This window comes from Camelus bactrianus, chromosome 4 (genome assembly GCF_048773025.1).
Source record: "Camelus bactrianus isolate YW-2024 breed Bactrian camel chromosome 4, ASM4877302v1, whole genome shotgun sequence".
Classification (NCBI taxonomy): Eukaryota; Metazoa; Chordata; class Mammalia; order Artiodactyla; family Camelidae; genus Camelus; species Camelus bactrianus.
Genome location: NC_133542.1, coordinates 58,658,399 through 58,674,510, shown reverse-complemented (window position 1 = coordinate 58,674,510; position 16,112 = coordinate 58,658,399). Strand labels below are relative to the sequence as shown.

At 36.8% G+C, this 16,112-nt stretch overlaps 1 protein-coding gene across 3 annotated transcripts in view; it reads right to left on the bottom strand.

Annotated features, from left to right (window-relative positions):
* HSDL2 (hydroxysteroid dehydrogenase like 2) overlaps positions 1 to 16,112 on the bottom strand; it is an 88,671-nt gene that overhangs the window by 17,551 nt on the left and 55,008 nt on the right. For all 3 annotated transcript variants that reach the window (XM_074362017.1, XM_074362018.1, XM_074362016.1), the window contains exon 7: positions 8,782 to 8,976. In XM_074362017.1, the coding sequence (XP_074218118.1) occupies positions 8,782 to 8,976 (195 nt within the window). The remainder of the gene's footprint in view (positions 1 to 8,781; positions 8,977 to 16,112) is intronic.

Genomic DNA, 16,112 nt, shown 5'->3' with positions numbered 1-16,112 from the left:
GCTGTAGGCAAACTTCTTTGGGTCAAAGGCCTGAAACTGAGGATCATAGTTAGAAAACTTCTTCAACCCTGGGAGGATCCCCAAAAGTGTTTGTAAATAGATTGCCAAAATGGGAGGTCTTTCTAAATTGGCCATAGCTAGTATTTGGGGCCTGCGAGGAATTTCGTGGGGAGGACTTATCCCCTCAGATAAATTAAAGTAAAACAATCCAACACAGGTGAATGGGTGTGTCAGCCGTTTAATATCACTGAGGTGGCCACCCAATTCTTTGAGGAAAAAAAATCTTAGTCTTAGAAATCTAGTCTTTATACGATCAGAGTTGCGGCTCCAGAAATAATGCAAAACCCACCAATCCTTTTACCATGCCCTAAATGCCCCTGTTTATCTTAAGAGGCCTGTAAGTATTGAGGGAAGAAAAATGTTTTTCTTAGCCTTAAGGAACAAAGTCATCCTAGGAGGAATTTGCCTTTCTTCTTCCATGCCTTTGAGATGCAAATATGTTACCTGGTCTTCTCCAGGAACCTCTTTCTCTGCCATCTTTTTAAAATGCAAATTTTGGGAAACGGGGTAGGTAACCTGGAGCTTGACTTGTCAGAACAAATAGAAATCTTAAATGTCTTCCACAGACATTAGTAAAAATGTTTAACCATCTAGCCAGGTGACCTTGATTTGTTCTATCCGCTGGAAACCCAATTTGAATCCAATGTCTTTTGTAATTGATGGGTTTTACATTGTTGTACCTGATTTATGGCTGAAATTTTGGAATGGGAACTGAAAGAGCAGGAAACCAACAAGATGGGTATGGAGTTGTTCAGGCCTGTACTTCCAGCTAAACTGATCTTATGACTAACATGCACCCCACCCTATGCATTCTTTTCTTAGCATAACTTATCCTTTTACCCTAGAGGTCTTGAAAGGTCATGGACTGAACCTCAGGGAAATGGGCAGACCCTCTTAAATTCCTCCACAACAGCAGTAAGTGCCTATCAAGATGAAAAGAATGTAGCCCCTGTTAAACTCCCTGACTGTTATCATTTTTTTTCCCATTATCCATTTTTTCCCATAAAACCTCAAGACCCTAACCCCAAGATGGGGTCCCAGTCTTTAAGGCATTAGCCTACTGTGACTCTGTTTGCCTGGCAAAGCAATAAAGCTGTTCTTTTCTATCCTCCCAAAACTTTGCCTCGAACTCTCAATTCAGTTATTGAAGGAATAGAAAGAGAACTAACAAACTGACTTCCCTGATGCAAAATCCATTTGCCGATTCATTATTTTTTTGCAAATAACTTTAACCCAGAGGCTATGCTCCGGGGAGGAGATAACAGGCTGATAATCTCAGACGAATGGACAGACCCTCCGGAGTTCCTCCTGAAGATTCATTGAGGTTAAGAGGAATCTAGCAACCTGCAAAATGCCCTGACTGTTACCACCTTTTCTATAAAATCTCAAGGCCCCAACCCCCTGACTGGCTCATAGTCTTTAAGGCATTAGTTTGCTGTGACTCCCTTTGCGGGCAAAGCAATTAAGCCGTTCTTTTCTATCGTCCCCAAACTGCCTCCGACTCAACTCAGCTATCAGGGTACTGAGGTTTTTCCGGCAACAGAACTATGAGGTCTCTGTGTTTGTATCTATATGTGTATCATAAATGTATGGTATTGCCAAAATTAATTTGTAAAAGAGCTCTATTTAATTGACTTAAAGGAAATTAATTCTTAAATAAATAGAAATATAAAAGAAACTGGCCAGAATGAAAATCGGGTTCACGTGACCTAGAAAATATTCAGTCCTGAATTGATACCTGGTATTGAAGCTAGCTTAAACTTAATACTTTGATTAATACAGATATGTCTTTAGAGCCACCAATATTAGGTATACTACTTTCATTGCACCTAGTTTATTAGAAATCAAATAAGACATTATTTCTGTTACAAAGTTTGCCACCAAGAAAAATAATGATATGACAAAACTTTTAAGTAAATAAAATAGAGGTAAATGAGAAGAGCTTTTAGGTAAACTCTTTAGAAATAATTGGGTTTTGGGAATGTCTGCTTTAAGGACAGTATCTCTAGATTTTGGTAACTTGAAACTAAACCAAGTTAAACAAGAATTCATTCACTATCCAGGTCACTTCAAATAGAATAAAATACTAGGGCATTAACTGCTGGGCAGGTCTAACTTTACCCACCTTTGCCTTCTTAGGAGAGGAAGACTAAAGACTAAAGCTTGTCAATCAGGAAATGCTGGTATGACAAACAGTTTACTATTATTTGCTTCTTGGTTTTCACCAGAGATTAACGTTTTAAGGTTAAGAATAAGGGAACATTTCAGTACACAAGGAAAGTAGGATGTGTCTTTTCAGCAAAGAAGGTATGAGGAATGAAAATGCACTTTGTTAAAGGAAAAAGGTGGTTTTATTGTAGAGCTGGTTTCTGTTTCTGAATGGAAAAGAAAGTGAGGGACAGATTATTATGGATACAGAAAGTTGTAGAAGGTTTATGGAGGAAGAACAGAGATTTTTGTGCATAGTATGGCTCTCCTGGCCTTTTAAAGTTTAATCTGAGATTCTTCATGAAAAGTTCCAGCACAGCCAATTTTAAAAAGTCTATATGGTAAATTAACCAGGTATTTGGTAGAAATGAGGGTAATTTTAGAGAGAAAAAGATTATGTTTCAGTGAATACTAAATTCTACTTTAGTTAACTGAGATCTGTATTTAGTGGCTAAGAGACCTCCCAGATAGTTCCTTGCAAAGCTGAGTTATTAAAAGGACACTCTTAAGTTTGTTCCTGAAGTTTATCGCACTAATCTAATTTTGGATTAAGATTGGACTTGCCAGGATCTGCAACCAGAAGATTATTCATACTGGAAAAGACATCAGATAAAGGACTCTGCCATGTTGGATAAAAGAAGGAATGCTCAGCACCATGCAAGCTAATGTTACCACCATTATCACTAAATGAGATTCCTTCTCCTTGGCCAATTAATGATGACTGTTCTGGCCATAGGTAGTTCTTTACATTAGATGTTGAATACTGGGTAGTTCCTAACAGGACCCGCTGGATTTATGGAACAAGTTTATGACTGTGGCTCTCCCCAGGTTGGTCAGGGAGATGCACAAATGGTTTCTCTTGGGTTCAAGGTCACTTACAGGCAGCCTTGGAAACAGCCCCTGCCAATCTGTCAATCTGCCTTTAGTGCAGTCACACTGGTTTCTACCCGTTTTCCAATGGTATGACACTTTGGCTATGACATTTGTTAACTCATGACCCATGAAGAGTCAAATTTCTGCTCTGAAAAATCCATTTCCCAGTTTAGGGGAAACACTAAGAAAATAGTTTGGTTCAGGAGGATTCTGGCTTAAATCTTTGCTAATGACATTGTCCCTACTACCAATTTAAATTACAGTTTGTGGAACTTATAAGGTCATAGTTTCTTGCCTTTCACACTGTGTGTCATCTGTTTACACAAGATTAATGATGTCTAAACGACTTGAAACTATAGATCACCTCTATAGTGCTCCACAAAATAATGGGGATATGCAATGCACATGTGGAAAACTGGCTTAAGTCCCTTATTAAACAACCTAGAATTGGCTGTCAATCCTGGCAGAACATTCTGCTAGTATAACCCCCAAAAGGAGAGAACTAGGCTATTAGGACCTGGCATCAAGGAACATGATGGACACTGGCAGGCAAGCAGCCACCCAAGCTTAAGGGACCAAATATTTGATCACCTAATGCTTTCTACTGAAATATTAATGATCAATAGAGGGAAACTGTAAAACAAAGTTCATATTTTATAGTAAGACAAGAAATTTTTAAACAAAAAAATTCTTCTCCGTCCTTTGGCCTCCTCCCTCTCGCACTGTGGATTCTGTGTCTGCATTATGCATCTACCAAAGTTCTCCCATTAGCAGGAAAACCTGCTCAACCATAAAGAGTAACATTCTCCTAGCATCAACAAGGCAACACCTTAAAAGATAACATTCCTTCTCGATCTTGTAAGGGGGCGCATGACCCAACAGAATGACGCTTAGATCTGGACTATGTAAACTTCAATAATACATGTGTCTCAAAAAACTTACATAACTGTACCTTGATTTCTAATAGGTGGAACAGTTCTCAGAGCTTTCTGAGATGCTCTTCTCAGGCTATAATCCTCAAATTTGGGTTGAGTAAAATTTTCCATTTCTTTCTTAGATCAACTGATCAATTTTTCATTGATGCTACCAAAAAAAGATCTTTGAGATGGTAGGAGAGGGTTAGTCGTTTTTAACAGAGAGTTAGAAAATATAAAGAAAAACAAAACAGAGTTGAAGAGTACAATAAGTGAAATGAAAAATACATTACGAGGAATTAATAGTAGAATAAATGAGGCAGAAGAATGAATCAATGAGCTGGAAGACAGAGTAGTGGAAATCATTACTGCAGAACAGAATGAAGGAAAAAGAATGAAATACATGAAGACAGTTTAAGAGACCTCTGGGACAACATCAAGTGCACTAACATTCATATTATAGGGGTCCTAGAAGGAGGAGAGAGAGAAAGGGTCTGAGAAAATATTTGGAAAGATAACAGCTGAAAAATTCCCCGACCTGGGAAAGGAAATGGTCACCTAAGTCCAGGAAGTGCAGAATCCCATACAAGATTAACCCAAAGAGAAACATACCATAAAGACTGTTACAAGAGAAAAAAGACACTATATAAAGATCAAGGGATCAATCCAAGAAGAAGATATAACAAATTATAAATATATATACACCCAACATAGGAACACCTCAATATATAAGATAAATGTTAACAGACATAAAAAGAGAAATTGACAGGAACAACAACAACAGCTGGGGACTTTAACACTCCACTTACATCAAAAGATAGATGATCTAGACAGAAAATCAATACAGAAACACAGGCCTTAAATGACACATCAGACCAGATGGACTTAATTGATAATTATAGCGCTTCCCATCCAAAAGTAGCAGAATACACTTTCATTTCAAGCGCAAATGGAACATTCTCCAGGATAGATCACATGTGGGCCACAAAGCAAGCTGCTATAAATTGAAGAAAGTTGAAATTATATCAAGCATCTCTTCCAACCACACACACACACACAAAAATAAAAGAGAAGATCAATGAACCTAAGAGCTGGTTCTTGGAAAAGATAAATACACTGATAAACCTTTAACCGGACTCATCAAGAAAAAAAGGGAGAGGGCTCAAATCAATAAAATCAGAAATAAAAAAGAAGTTACAACTGACACCACAGAAACGCAAAGGACCATAAGAGACTACTACAAGCAACTATGTGATAATCAAATGTACAACCTAGAAGATAGGACAAATTCTTAGAAAGGTATAATCCTCAAGAAAATATGAACACACCAATTACCAGTACTGATAGTGAATCAGTAATTTAAAAACTCTCAACAAACAAAAGTCCAGGACAAGACAGCTTCACAAGTGCATTCTACCAAACATTCAGAGAAGACTTAACACCTATCCTTCTGAAACTATTCAAAAAAATTGCAAAGGAAGGAACACTTCTGAACTTAGTCTATGAGGCCATCATCACCCTGATAGCAAAATCAGACAAAGATACCACAAAAAAAAAAAAAAAAAGGAAGAAAGAAAGAAAATTACAGGCCAGTATCACTGATGAACAAGGATGCAAAAATCCTCAACAAAATACTAGCAAATCAAATCCAACAATACATTAAAAGGTATAAAAGATTATACCATGATCAAGTGGGATTTATCCCAGGGATGCAAGGATTTTTCAATATCTGCAAATCAATGTGACACACCACATTAACAAACTGAAGAAAAAAGACCATATGATCATCTTAATGGATGCAGAAAAAGCTTGTGATAAAACTCAATATCCATTTGATAAAAACTCTCCAAAAAGTGGGCAGAGAGGGAACATACCTCAACATAATAACCATATATGACAAACCCACAGCTAATGTCATACTCAACGGTAAAAAGCTGAAAGCATTTCCTCTAAGATCAGGAAGAATACGAGGATGCCCACTATTGCCACTTTTATTCAACATAGTCTTAGATGTCTTAGCCACAGCAATCAGAGAAGAAAAAGAAAATAAATGAAATCCAAATTGGAAAAGAAGTAGTAAAACTTTCACCGTTTGCAGATGACATGATACTATACATAGAAATCCTAAAGCAACTACCAGAAAACTACTAGAGCTCATCAATGAATTTGGTAAAGTTGCAGGATACAAAACTAATACACAGAAATCTGTTGGATTTCTATATACCAACAACAAAATATCAGAATGAGAAATTAAGAAAACAATCCCATTTACCATCACATCAAAAGGAATGAAATACCCAGGAATAAACCTTCCTATGGAGGCAAAAGACGTGTACTCCAAAAACTATAAGACACTGATGAAAAATAAAAGATGACACAAACATATGGAGAGAAATAACTTTTTCTTGGATTGTAAGAATCAATATTGTTAAAATGATCACACTACCCAAGACAACATACAGATTCAATGCAATTTGTATTAAACTACCAATGGCATTTTTTACAGAACTAGAACAAAAAAATTTAAGATTTGTATGGAAACACAAAGACCACAAATATCCAAAGCAATCTTAAGAAAGACCAGAACCGAAGGAATCAGGCTCCCTGACTTCAGGCTATACTACAAAGCTACAGTAATCAGAGCAGTATGGTACCAGCACAAAAACAGACATACATATCAATGAAACAGAATAGACGGTCCAGAAATAAATCCTCACACCTATGGTCGATTTATCTGTGACAAAGGAGGCAAGAATATACAATGGAGAAAAGTCAGTCTCTTCTATAAGTGGTGCTGGGAAAACTGTGGACAGCTATGTGTAAAAGAATGAAATTAAAACATTCTCTAACACCATATACAAAAATAAACTCAAAATGGATTGAAGACCTAAATGTAAGACCAGGTACTCTAAAATTAAAGGAAAACATATGCAGAACACTCTTTGACATAAATCACCTGGAAGACATGGAAGCAACCTAAATTTCCATCGACATATGAACAGATAAAGAAGATGTGGTGTGTGTGTGTAATGGAATATTACTCAGCCATAAAAATGAATGAAATAATGCCATTTCCAGCAATATGGATGGACCTAGAGATTATCATACTAAGTGAAGTTAAGTCAGAGAAAGACAATTATCATATGATATTTCTTTTATGTGGAATCTAAAAAGTGACACAAATGAACTTATTTACAAAACAAAAATAGACTTACAGACATAGAAAACAAATATGGCTATCAAAGGGGAAAAGAGGGTGAGGGATAAATTAGGAGTTTGGGATTAACATATACACAGGACTATATATAAAATAGATAACCAAGAAGGACCTACTGTATAGCACAGAGAACTACTCAAAATCTTGTAATAACCTATAATGGAAAAGAATCTGAAAATGAATGAAAAAATATATATATACACTCACATGCATATCTGAATCACTTTGCTGTACACCTGAAACTAACACAACATTGTAAATCAACTATACTTCAATTAAAAGAAAAAAGGAAGTTAAATGTAAAGTGATAACTACATTGTACCCGGAGCCAGAAGACATGACCTAGGTCTGGTTCAAGTTCTGTCACTTATTACCTGACAGCTCTTAGGCAAAGCTTAATCTCTTTGAGCCTGTTTTTCTACTATAAATATTAACTACTAAATACTATGATTGTATTACATGCCAAGCACTGTGACAAGAACAGTGTATACATTATTGCATTTAGTTCTTTGAAAAATCCTGTGTAAAAGGTATCATTCCCTTATTTTTACCAATAAGGAAAGTGAGGCTCAGAGACAGCAGGTGACATACCCAAGGTTGTCCAGCTAATGAGCAGCTGAACCAGAATCTGAACTGGGTTATCTTCTCCCAAACTCCATGTTCCTAATCAGTGTACAATATTGCTTCCTTCACAGGATTGCTATGAAGGATAAACAGATACTGTATATAAAAGTGTCCTGTAAAGAGCTATATTTAATTCAATTCAGTTCAAACTGAGGAGGCAGGGATGATAAAAATACAAATGTGGTTTCTGTCACCTAGAAGTTCAACCTAATTAATAATATTTAAAATATACTTTTGCACAAATAAACATAACTTTCATTTTGGCTACACTGTCTTGTTATATAGTATATATTATAGTTGATACATTAAGTAAAAATGCAGTTTCATCACCATCATCTGCAATTACAACAGGAAGAATTATTTTTGAACAAGGGGCCTTCTGAGAACTTGAATCACACCCTTGTATGTGGGACAGATTGTGCTCATTCAGCTTCACCATCTATCAGGAAGTTACTCTCAGAGACTGCACTTAAAAGATAAACATTTGGAAAGAGCCCGTAATCTTACAAAGTTTTTTGTGAAAAACTCACCACTGTATCATCTTTTACCATATCCTTGAATAAAATCTTTACTGGGTGATTTTAAGATCAACTTAAAAAATTAATTTTCCTTTTTGGCTTCAAGATTTGGAAATGGCTAAAAGCTGATGTGAACTTCTGAATCTGCATATCACTTAAAAAGCCTTCAACTCATTTCAGCTTTTAAAATAATACATTCATTTTATAATTATATAAACACACGCACACACACAAAATGTATATCCATTGCAGAAAAATAGTACATTCATTTTATAATTATATAAACACACACACACACACAAAATGTATATCCATTGCAGAAAATACGGAAAAACACATCATTACTTTTGAAAACTGTAAGCAGTACCTGGTGCAATGGCGTAGACATCAAAATTTTTTATTCCTTCTTCTTTTAAGATATTTTCATCAATAATAAAGTTGCCAGTAAAACTTTTTGGCTTTTTGAAAATGCAGTATGCGGCATCTGCAATGATATCAACTTTTCTGCATTGTCTTTTGATACCAGATCCTCCCAGCATATCCATAGCAGCAGTGTGTATGGCTGTAGAAAAAAACCGAACACATATATATGTAACTCCAAATCAAATAACAGGACTATGGAAGTAACAAGCAAGACAGCTAATCTCTCTCTAGTTCAGCTGATGAGTGTAAAGGATTTGCTGAACGTTTTGTTGACGTAATTGGGGAGAAAACACATACATGTTCCTTACCCAACATAACACTGCCTCATAAAGAACTCCTTCATGAGACTCATAGCAAAATTCCATTAGACTTCTGATTTAGAATGCTCAAGAATTTGCATACCACTCTCCAGAGTCAATAAAGCCAGTAAGGTATAATAGCAAGAGCTCCGAGCTGTAAATCAGGTAAGTGACATTTTTATGCCAACTTGCCAACTATGCCGTGACTTTGGCAAGTCCCTTGAACATCCTTTAGCCTCAGTTCCCTGTCTATAAAATACGAATCTCCTTTCCCAAGCTTATTTTCTTCTTCCCCTCTACCAGAATATAGAGACTTGTTTTTCTTGTTCATCACTGTAGCCCCAGTACCTAAGACAATGACAGATAAACCATAAACACTCAATAAATACTGCCTGAATTTGAGAGTCCCTTATAATTTCAGATATGACTATCATTTATGAAATGCTAGAAAATAAAGAGAAGCAAAAGGAAGAATTTTTATATTATCTATAATCCTACCTGCAGATAATTACTGTTAATATTTGCATATAATTTTCATTGTTTTAGGGGCACATAATTTTTAAATTCTGTTTTTTTACGAAGTAACTTGAAACTTCTTAATTAAACACTGTCAAAGTTGTGAACAGGAACTTATCTCAATTTACATATATATCTTAGCTTACATCTAAAGCAATGAAAGTCAGTTTGTTTAATTGTACTTTACGTTTCAGAGTTTCTAGTAACTTAGATAAACTCCTCTCCATAAAACTGCTAAACCGTCATTTAAAATCACTACATAGTGGAGTCACTCACATAATTCAGTCCATGAGATGAAAAGTTTGTAGCTTTTAAGAGTCACTGACCCTTTTTCACTCATTCAACAAATAGTTATTGAGCCTTAGTAAAAAGTCAGGCACTACCGGAGGTATTATAATAGATGAGAAGACAAAGCAGACAAAAAGTAATTTCCTGCTTTCATGGCAATTACATCTTAGCACACATTTCTCTTTCAAAGAGTCCATATTAACCTGGGGGACATCTTAAAAGCAATGAATTAGAAGATACTTCTCCATACTATACCTCAAAATCATTTACTAGGAAGAAATATTTTTACTTAACCAATAATTCAAGGGCTCTGGTCTCACTCATGAAGTGGTAACTTACTAATAAAAAAGAGTAGCTAACATTTATTAAGTGTGCCCTGTGCTGGGTATGGTGCAACATACTTTACATATATTATCTGAATTACTTCTACGAGGAAGGTCCTGTTAGTATCCCCATTACACAGATGACAGCCCTCAGGCACAGGATGGTTAAGTAACTTGTCCAAGGTTGCAGAAGCTAGAATTCAAACACCTTGCAGCTTGACTCCAGAGCCAGGCTCTTAGTCACCATGTGACTAATGGGTCATACTTTGTTAACTAACTTTTTAAGAATTCAGTTATCATCTTACTCTTATAAACTGCAGAATTTTTCTGTAAACATGTCAATATAGTCTACACCAAGACTACACACACACATATACACACTCCAGTCTCACTGCAGACTGTAGTCTACATTGAATGGCATGCAAATTCTTAAAAATTCTTAATTAAGAATGTGTCATGTAAGTACATATATGTGTATACAAAAGGACAAGGAATGGTTTTCCCAAACAACCGATTGTTAAAAATGACCTTTCTATAGAAGATATAAAGAAAGCACATATAGACCACCCCGCCCCAAATCAGGAAGTGAGCCATGGAGTTATTCTCAACAAAGATTTTGCAATTTTAACGGGTAAACCTAAGAGGTTATAAAACTAACATAGAAACAGGTTAACAACAAGGTCAATCAAGTGAAACTCACTGATGATTTCTGGGAAAGAAAATAAGTAAGGTTTGCAATGAAAGTTAATATGCCCTGGATCACAAGAATCCTAAAGGTGACCCTAAAGCTTAAGTCTTACCAAAGAATAATTGGAAAAGTATCTAATAGCTTCTGAGTGCTTCTCCTGATTATAGCTTGCTAAACAAAACGGTAAGTCTTAAAATCAATCACAGATTTCCTTTCACATAAACAAACAGTGCATATCAGGCTTCAAACATCAGCACTGCCTTTGACTCCTTCTTCTCTGGGGAGAGAGCTTATCTCTTTAACACCTGCCAGCCCTCACCAAGCACACACATATATTCCTTTTTTTTTTTTTTTTGACTCCATCTTCTTTATTAGAAACTTGGAAATGTCCATGTATATTTCTTTACATTTTCTAAGCACAAGAATTCTAGCTTTTCTTTTTAAAAATATTTTATTACATATAATATACATATATATTATATATATATATAAAACAAAATTTACCATTTTAACCATTTGTAAGTGTATAGTTCTTTGGCATTAATTACACTCACAATGTTGTGCAACCATTACCACCATCCATTTCCAGAACCTTAAAAAAAATGTTTTTAATTTGTTGAGGTAACATTGGTTTTATAATACTATATGTTTCATGACTTCTGTGTACACTACAGCATGCTCACCCCCAAAAGTTTCATTTCCATCCATCACCATTTAGTTGATCCCTTTTAGCTATTTCACCCTCCCCCTCCTCTTTGCCTCTGGTAACCACTACTTTGTTCTCTGTATCTATGCACCCACATTTATTCTTGTATGAACTCACTGAACCGAAGATACCATTGATTATAAAGTGTACCACTAAGAAAACAAAAAACCTGCCAATCAAACTATAATACATCATCAACTGTAAGAGCATCCTCATATTAAAGATAAAAACATGTGAAAACATGGGCAGCTCAGAATCAATGAAAAATGGTATAAACCGCTGTTTAACCTAGTTGATAAGTAGGTCCTTTGAAAAACAGGGAAACTAGTTTTGGTTTCTAGCATGAGAAAGGCCAGCTGCCGCCTTGTCACCTTGACATCCCTGGTTAGCTGAGTTCTCATGTCTATTTGTAATGTGTTCCAGGTAACAGGGGACTGTAGCTGTTCTGTGATACTTCTGCTATCTTCCTCTCTGCTGCCATTACCAAGATCAGCAGCCGACATTTCCAGACTCCTCATCCCAGCTCACATGAAATCTATCCAAAAGTGGACTTGCCTCTTCTACCACACTTTTTCTGACCAGTCCAGAGGCAAGAGGCAGCAGGCACTTTCAACAGCAGCCATCATCCCCCCTCCCCTCCCCAACCTCCACTCAGCAGAAACTATGAAATGGGTCTTGTAAAAAGAAAAAAATTATACTTCTGAAGGTGACTAGTTGCAGGCCTGAGATCCTCAAGTCGGGAAACTACTAAAGGCTTGCTCTCTGATCGCTTCTCTGGATGTACTGAATTCAGTGGGATGAAAGTTCTAGACCCAGGATGGGTAATGTAGCCAGTGTAGAGAAGGAACACTGAGCCAGAGAGGACAAACAGTAGACCAGGACACTGTTTTGATTGTAGATAACATATGTCACACAGTACTCATTCTGTTAAGTGCAATAAATCTCCTCTTCCTGGAAGGGCAATAATGTTGGGAGATTACTCCTGGTTCCAGCAAGCATAAAGAGAGAGCCTCTCTAAACGATCTGGAAAGAGATGTGTGTTTTTTTTTTTTTTTTAATAGGGGCCTAACAAACAGCCAGGAGCCTGGACACCCTCTTAAATCCATTTTCATTGCACTCATTATGAATAATGCAATATTCTAGTGAGCTTCCTTGCTTCTTCTTGCCAGTCTTACAAGTCATCCTATACTCAGATGCCAAATTAAAATTCCTAAACCTCATCAACAACCCGCTGTTCCTCTTTCCCTTTGCTTATTATCGCTCTCCTGTTTCTAAAATTCTAAAGTGGCTCTCTACTGAATACAGTTGAAATTCAAGCTCCGAAACGTGGCAGTAAAGACCTCAGGATCAGTTCATCCATCTCCCCCACAACCTCACACCCACCCAACATTCAGGTCAATCTCAACCACTTCAGCTGCTCAAATTCAGAGGGAAATAAAAAGCCCACACCTCATCACACACACAGCATGTCAAATTCCTTGTAGTTCCACCAAATACATGGTATTTCCTCATAATTACTCAGCCTTTATTGTTCCCTCTGCCAGGAATGCCTTGCTCAGATCTCCTTCTTGCTAAATCCAACAACCTCTTGAGGTCTCAATTCAATTGTTCCATTAGAAAACCTCCTTTCCTGACCTTTCCTGATCTTTAACCTGAGCGATATGTTTCAAAAGTATCCCGTACATAATTCATCATTCCATGTATCCCAAGGAGGTGACTGTAAATTCAACTCACTGTGCCATACAAGTCTAGGACTCAAATGATACCAATCGTTCCGCTACATCCAGAAAATCTTCTAAAAGGAACACCTCCAAGCTAAAGCAAAGATTTTGGCAGTGAGCTGATTTCTCCTGCCAATCCTGATAATGTCCTCCACATTCCTTGTCATACAATGTTCCCTCTCTTTCTTATAAAACCTTTGTTCAGAATGTTTATTTTGGACCTATGCAGAAAGTAATCATACTGCACATTCATTTATTCAGCAAATATTTACTGAATGTCTATGATGACTGTTAATAAAATGAACAAAACAGATACTGTCTCTACCTTCAAGAAGCTTTTATGTAGCAAGAAAGACATTAAACAACTATAGTTATAAAATCAGTAACTTAATTTCAAATGTTATAAGTGATAAGAAGGAGATGTACAGATTACTAAATCCAGTGATCAGTCCCCACCTTATAAGAACTATGAGAAATCTAAAAAAGAATAGGTATACATGGAGGGGTGGGTATAGCTCAGAGGTAGAGTGTGTGCCTAGCATTCACGAGGTCCTAGGTTCAATCCCCAGTACTTCCATTTAAAAAATAAATAAACCTAAACCTAATTAACCCTCCCAAAAGAATTTTTTTTAAAAAGATATATATGTATAATTGAATCACTTCACTGTACACCTAAAACATTGTAAATTAACTATATTTCAATTAAAAAAAAAGAACTATGAACAGCATTTGACACAAATGATCACTCCCTTTCTTCCTTGAAACATTTTCTTCAATTGGCTTTCAGGACATCATGCTCTTTGGTTTTCTTCCTACCTTACCCTCTTATGTGGATTTTTCCTCTTCTTCCCAACTTCTTAACAATGCAATGGCCAATGGTCCTTTCTCATCTTCTATTCACTCCCTAGATGACATCATTGACCCTTGTGGCTTTATACATCATCTATATGCTGATAACCCACAAATTTCTCTCTGCAGCCTGGACCTCTCTCCTCACCCCCAGACTTCCAAATCCAGTTACCTATTGACCATCTCCACTTGGCTGCTCAAACACAATGCCCCAAACTGAACTCCTAACCCTGTTCCCCACACCTGCCCCATCTGTAGCTTTTCCTATCTTAGCTGATGGCAACGCCATTATTCCAGTTACTAAAGCCAAAAACCTTGGGAGTCATCTGTGACTCCTCTTTTCTCCTCATAGCCTACATCTAATCCATCAGCAGATCTTGTTGGTTCTACCCTCAAAATATATCAGAATCTGACCACTCTCTGCCACTGATATCACCTTGGTCACAGCTACTAACACCTATGCCTCAGTTATACCAGTAGCTTCCAAACTTCCCCCTGTATCTCCCTTTTCCCCCTGAGATTCTATTCTCAACAGAGCAGTCAGAGAGATCACTTTACAAATTTAAGGTTGATCAGGTCCATCCTCTCTGCTCAAAACCCTGCAAACATTTCTCACTTTATTCAGAGTAAAAACCCAAGTCTTGGCAAGAACCTACAACATCTGACTGCCATTACCTCATGGGCATCATCTCATGTCCTACTACCCGCCCTCCCTCACTCCGGCCACGCCGGCCTTCTCCCTGCTTTCACCATGCCCAGCATCCTCACCTCAGAGGACCTTTACGTAGACTATTTCTTCTGCCTTCAACGCTTTTCCCTCAAATATCCCATGACTGACACATTCCAAGGCAAACTCCATTACCTCCTTCAAGTCTGTGCTCAAGTGTCACCTAAAAAAGGCCAAAGCTTTCTACCCTATTTAAAAGCGTAACTTATGTTCCCCAACACCTGAGACTCCTAATATCCCTCACTTTGTTCTATTTTTCCAGAGCATTATCACCTTCTAGCATACGATATAATTTATTATTCATTATGGTAACCGTCTATTGTGTCTCTCCCAATTAGAATGCAAGTTCCATGAGGGCAGAGATTCTTGTCTGTTTTGTTTTCTAATGTATCTTAAGCAACTAGAACAGAGTTTGGCACATGATAGATGTCCAATAAGTATTTGTTGTATGAATAAAATCTAAAATTTTTAGAGTCGGACTAGGCTCTTTCTCACTTTGTCACCCCAGGATCCTAAAGCCCTAAAGGTTAGGTGACTGGAGGTGAGGAAAGAAGGACAAAGTGAAAATGTTGGTAACCAACTCTTTCATCTCTCACACTAAATGGTAAACTCTTTGAAGGTAAGGACTGCATCAACATTCATCTTAATACCCCAAGTGCCTTGTACACAGTAGATAAGTTTATAGAATAATACTGATTCTGCTATATGCGGAGCTCTCTAATATTTTTCTATTTTATTCCATTAGAAATAAAACAAAATTCTGGCTGCTATCTACTAAATCAATTTCACAAATCAATCCACTAAACTGATTTCATGCCTCACTAAATTGGTTTCATGACTCACCAATGAGTCTTGACATGTAGTTTGCAAAATATTATAGAAGCACTTTTTTCATTCTCATCTCTTGCCCCACTGCAAAGAATATCACTCCCAGAAAATCTTAAAAGAACTATGTCTGCTACAGTAATAGAAGGGAAATGAAGCAATAGATCATGGTTCTGATCCCACAGTGGGTCAGGGAATAAAGGAATCTTAGTCAAATTGCAGACAAAAGGAATTTTTAAAAATTGACTCCTACTCAAAAAATAGAAAAGAGAACTGCCATATGATCCAGCAATTTCACTTGTGGGTATTTACCCAAAGAAAACAAAAACACTA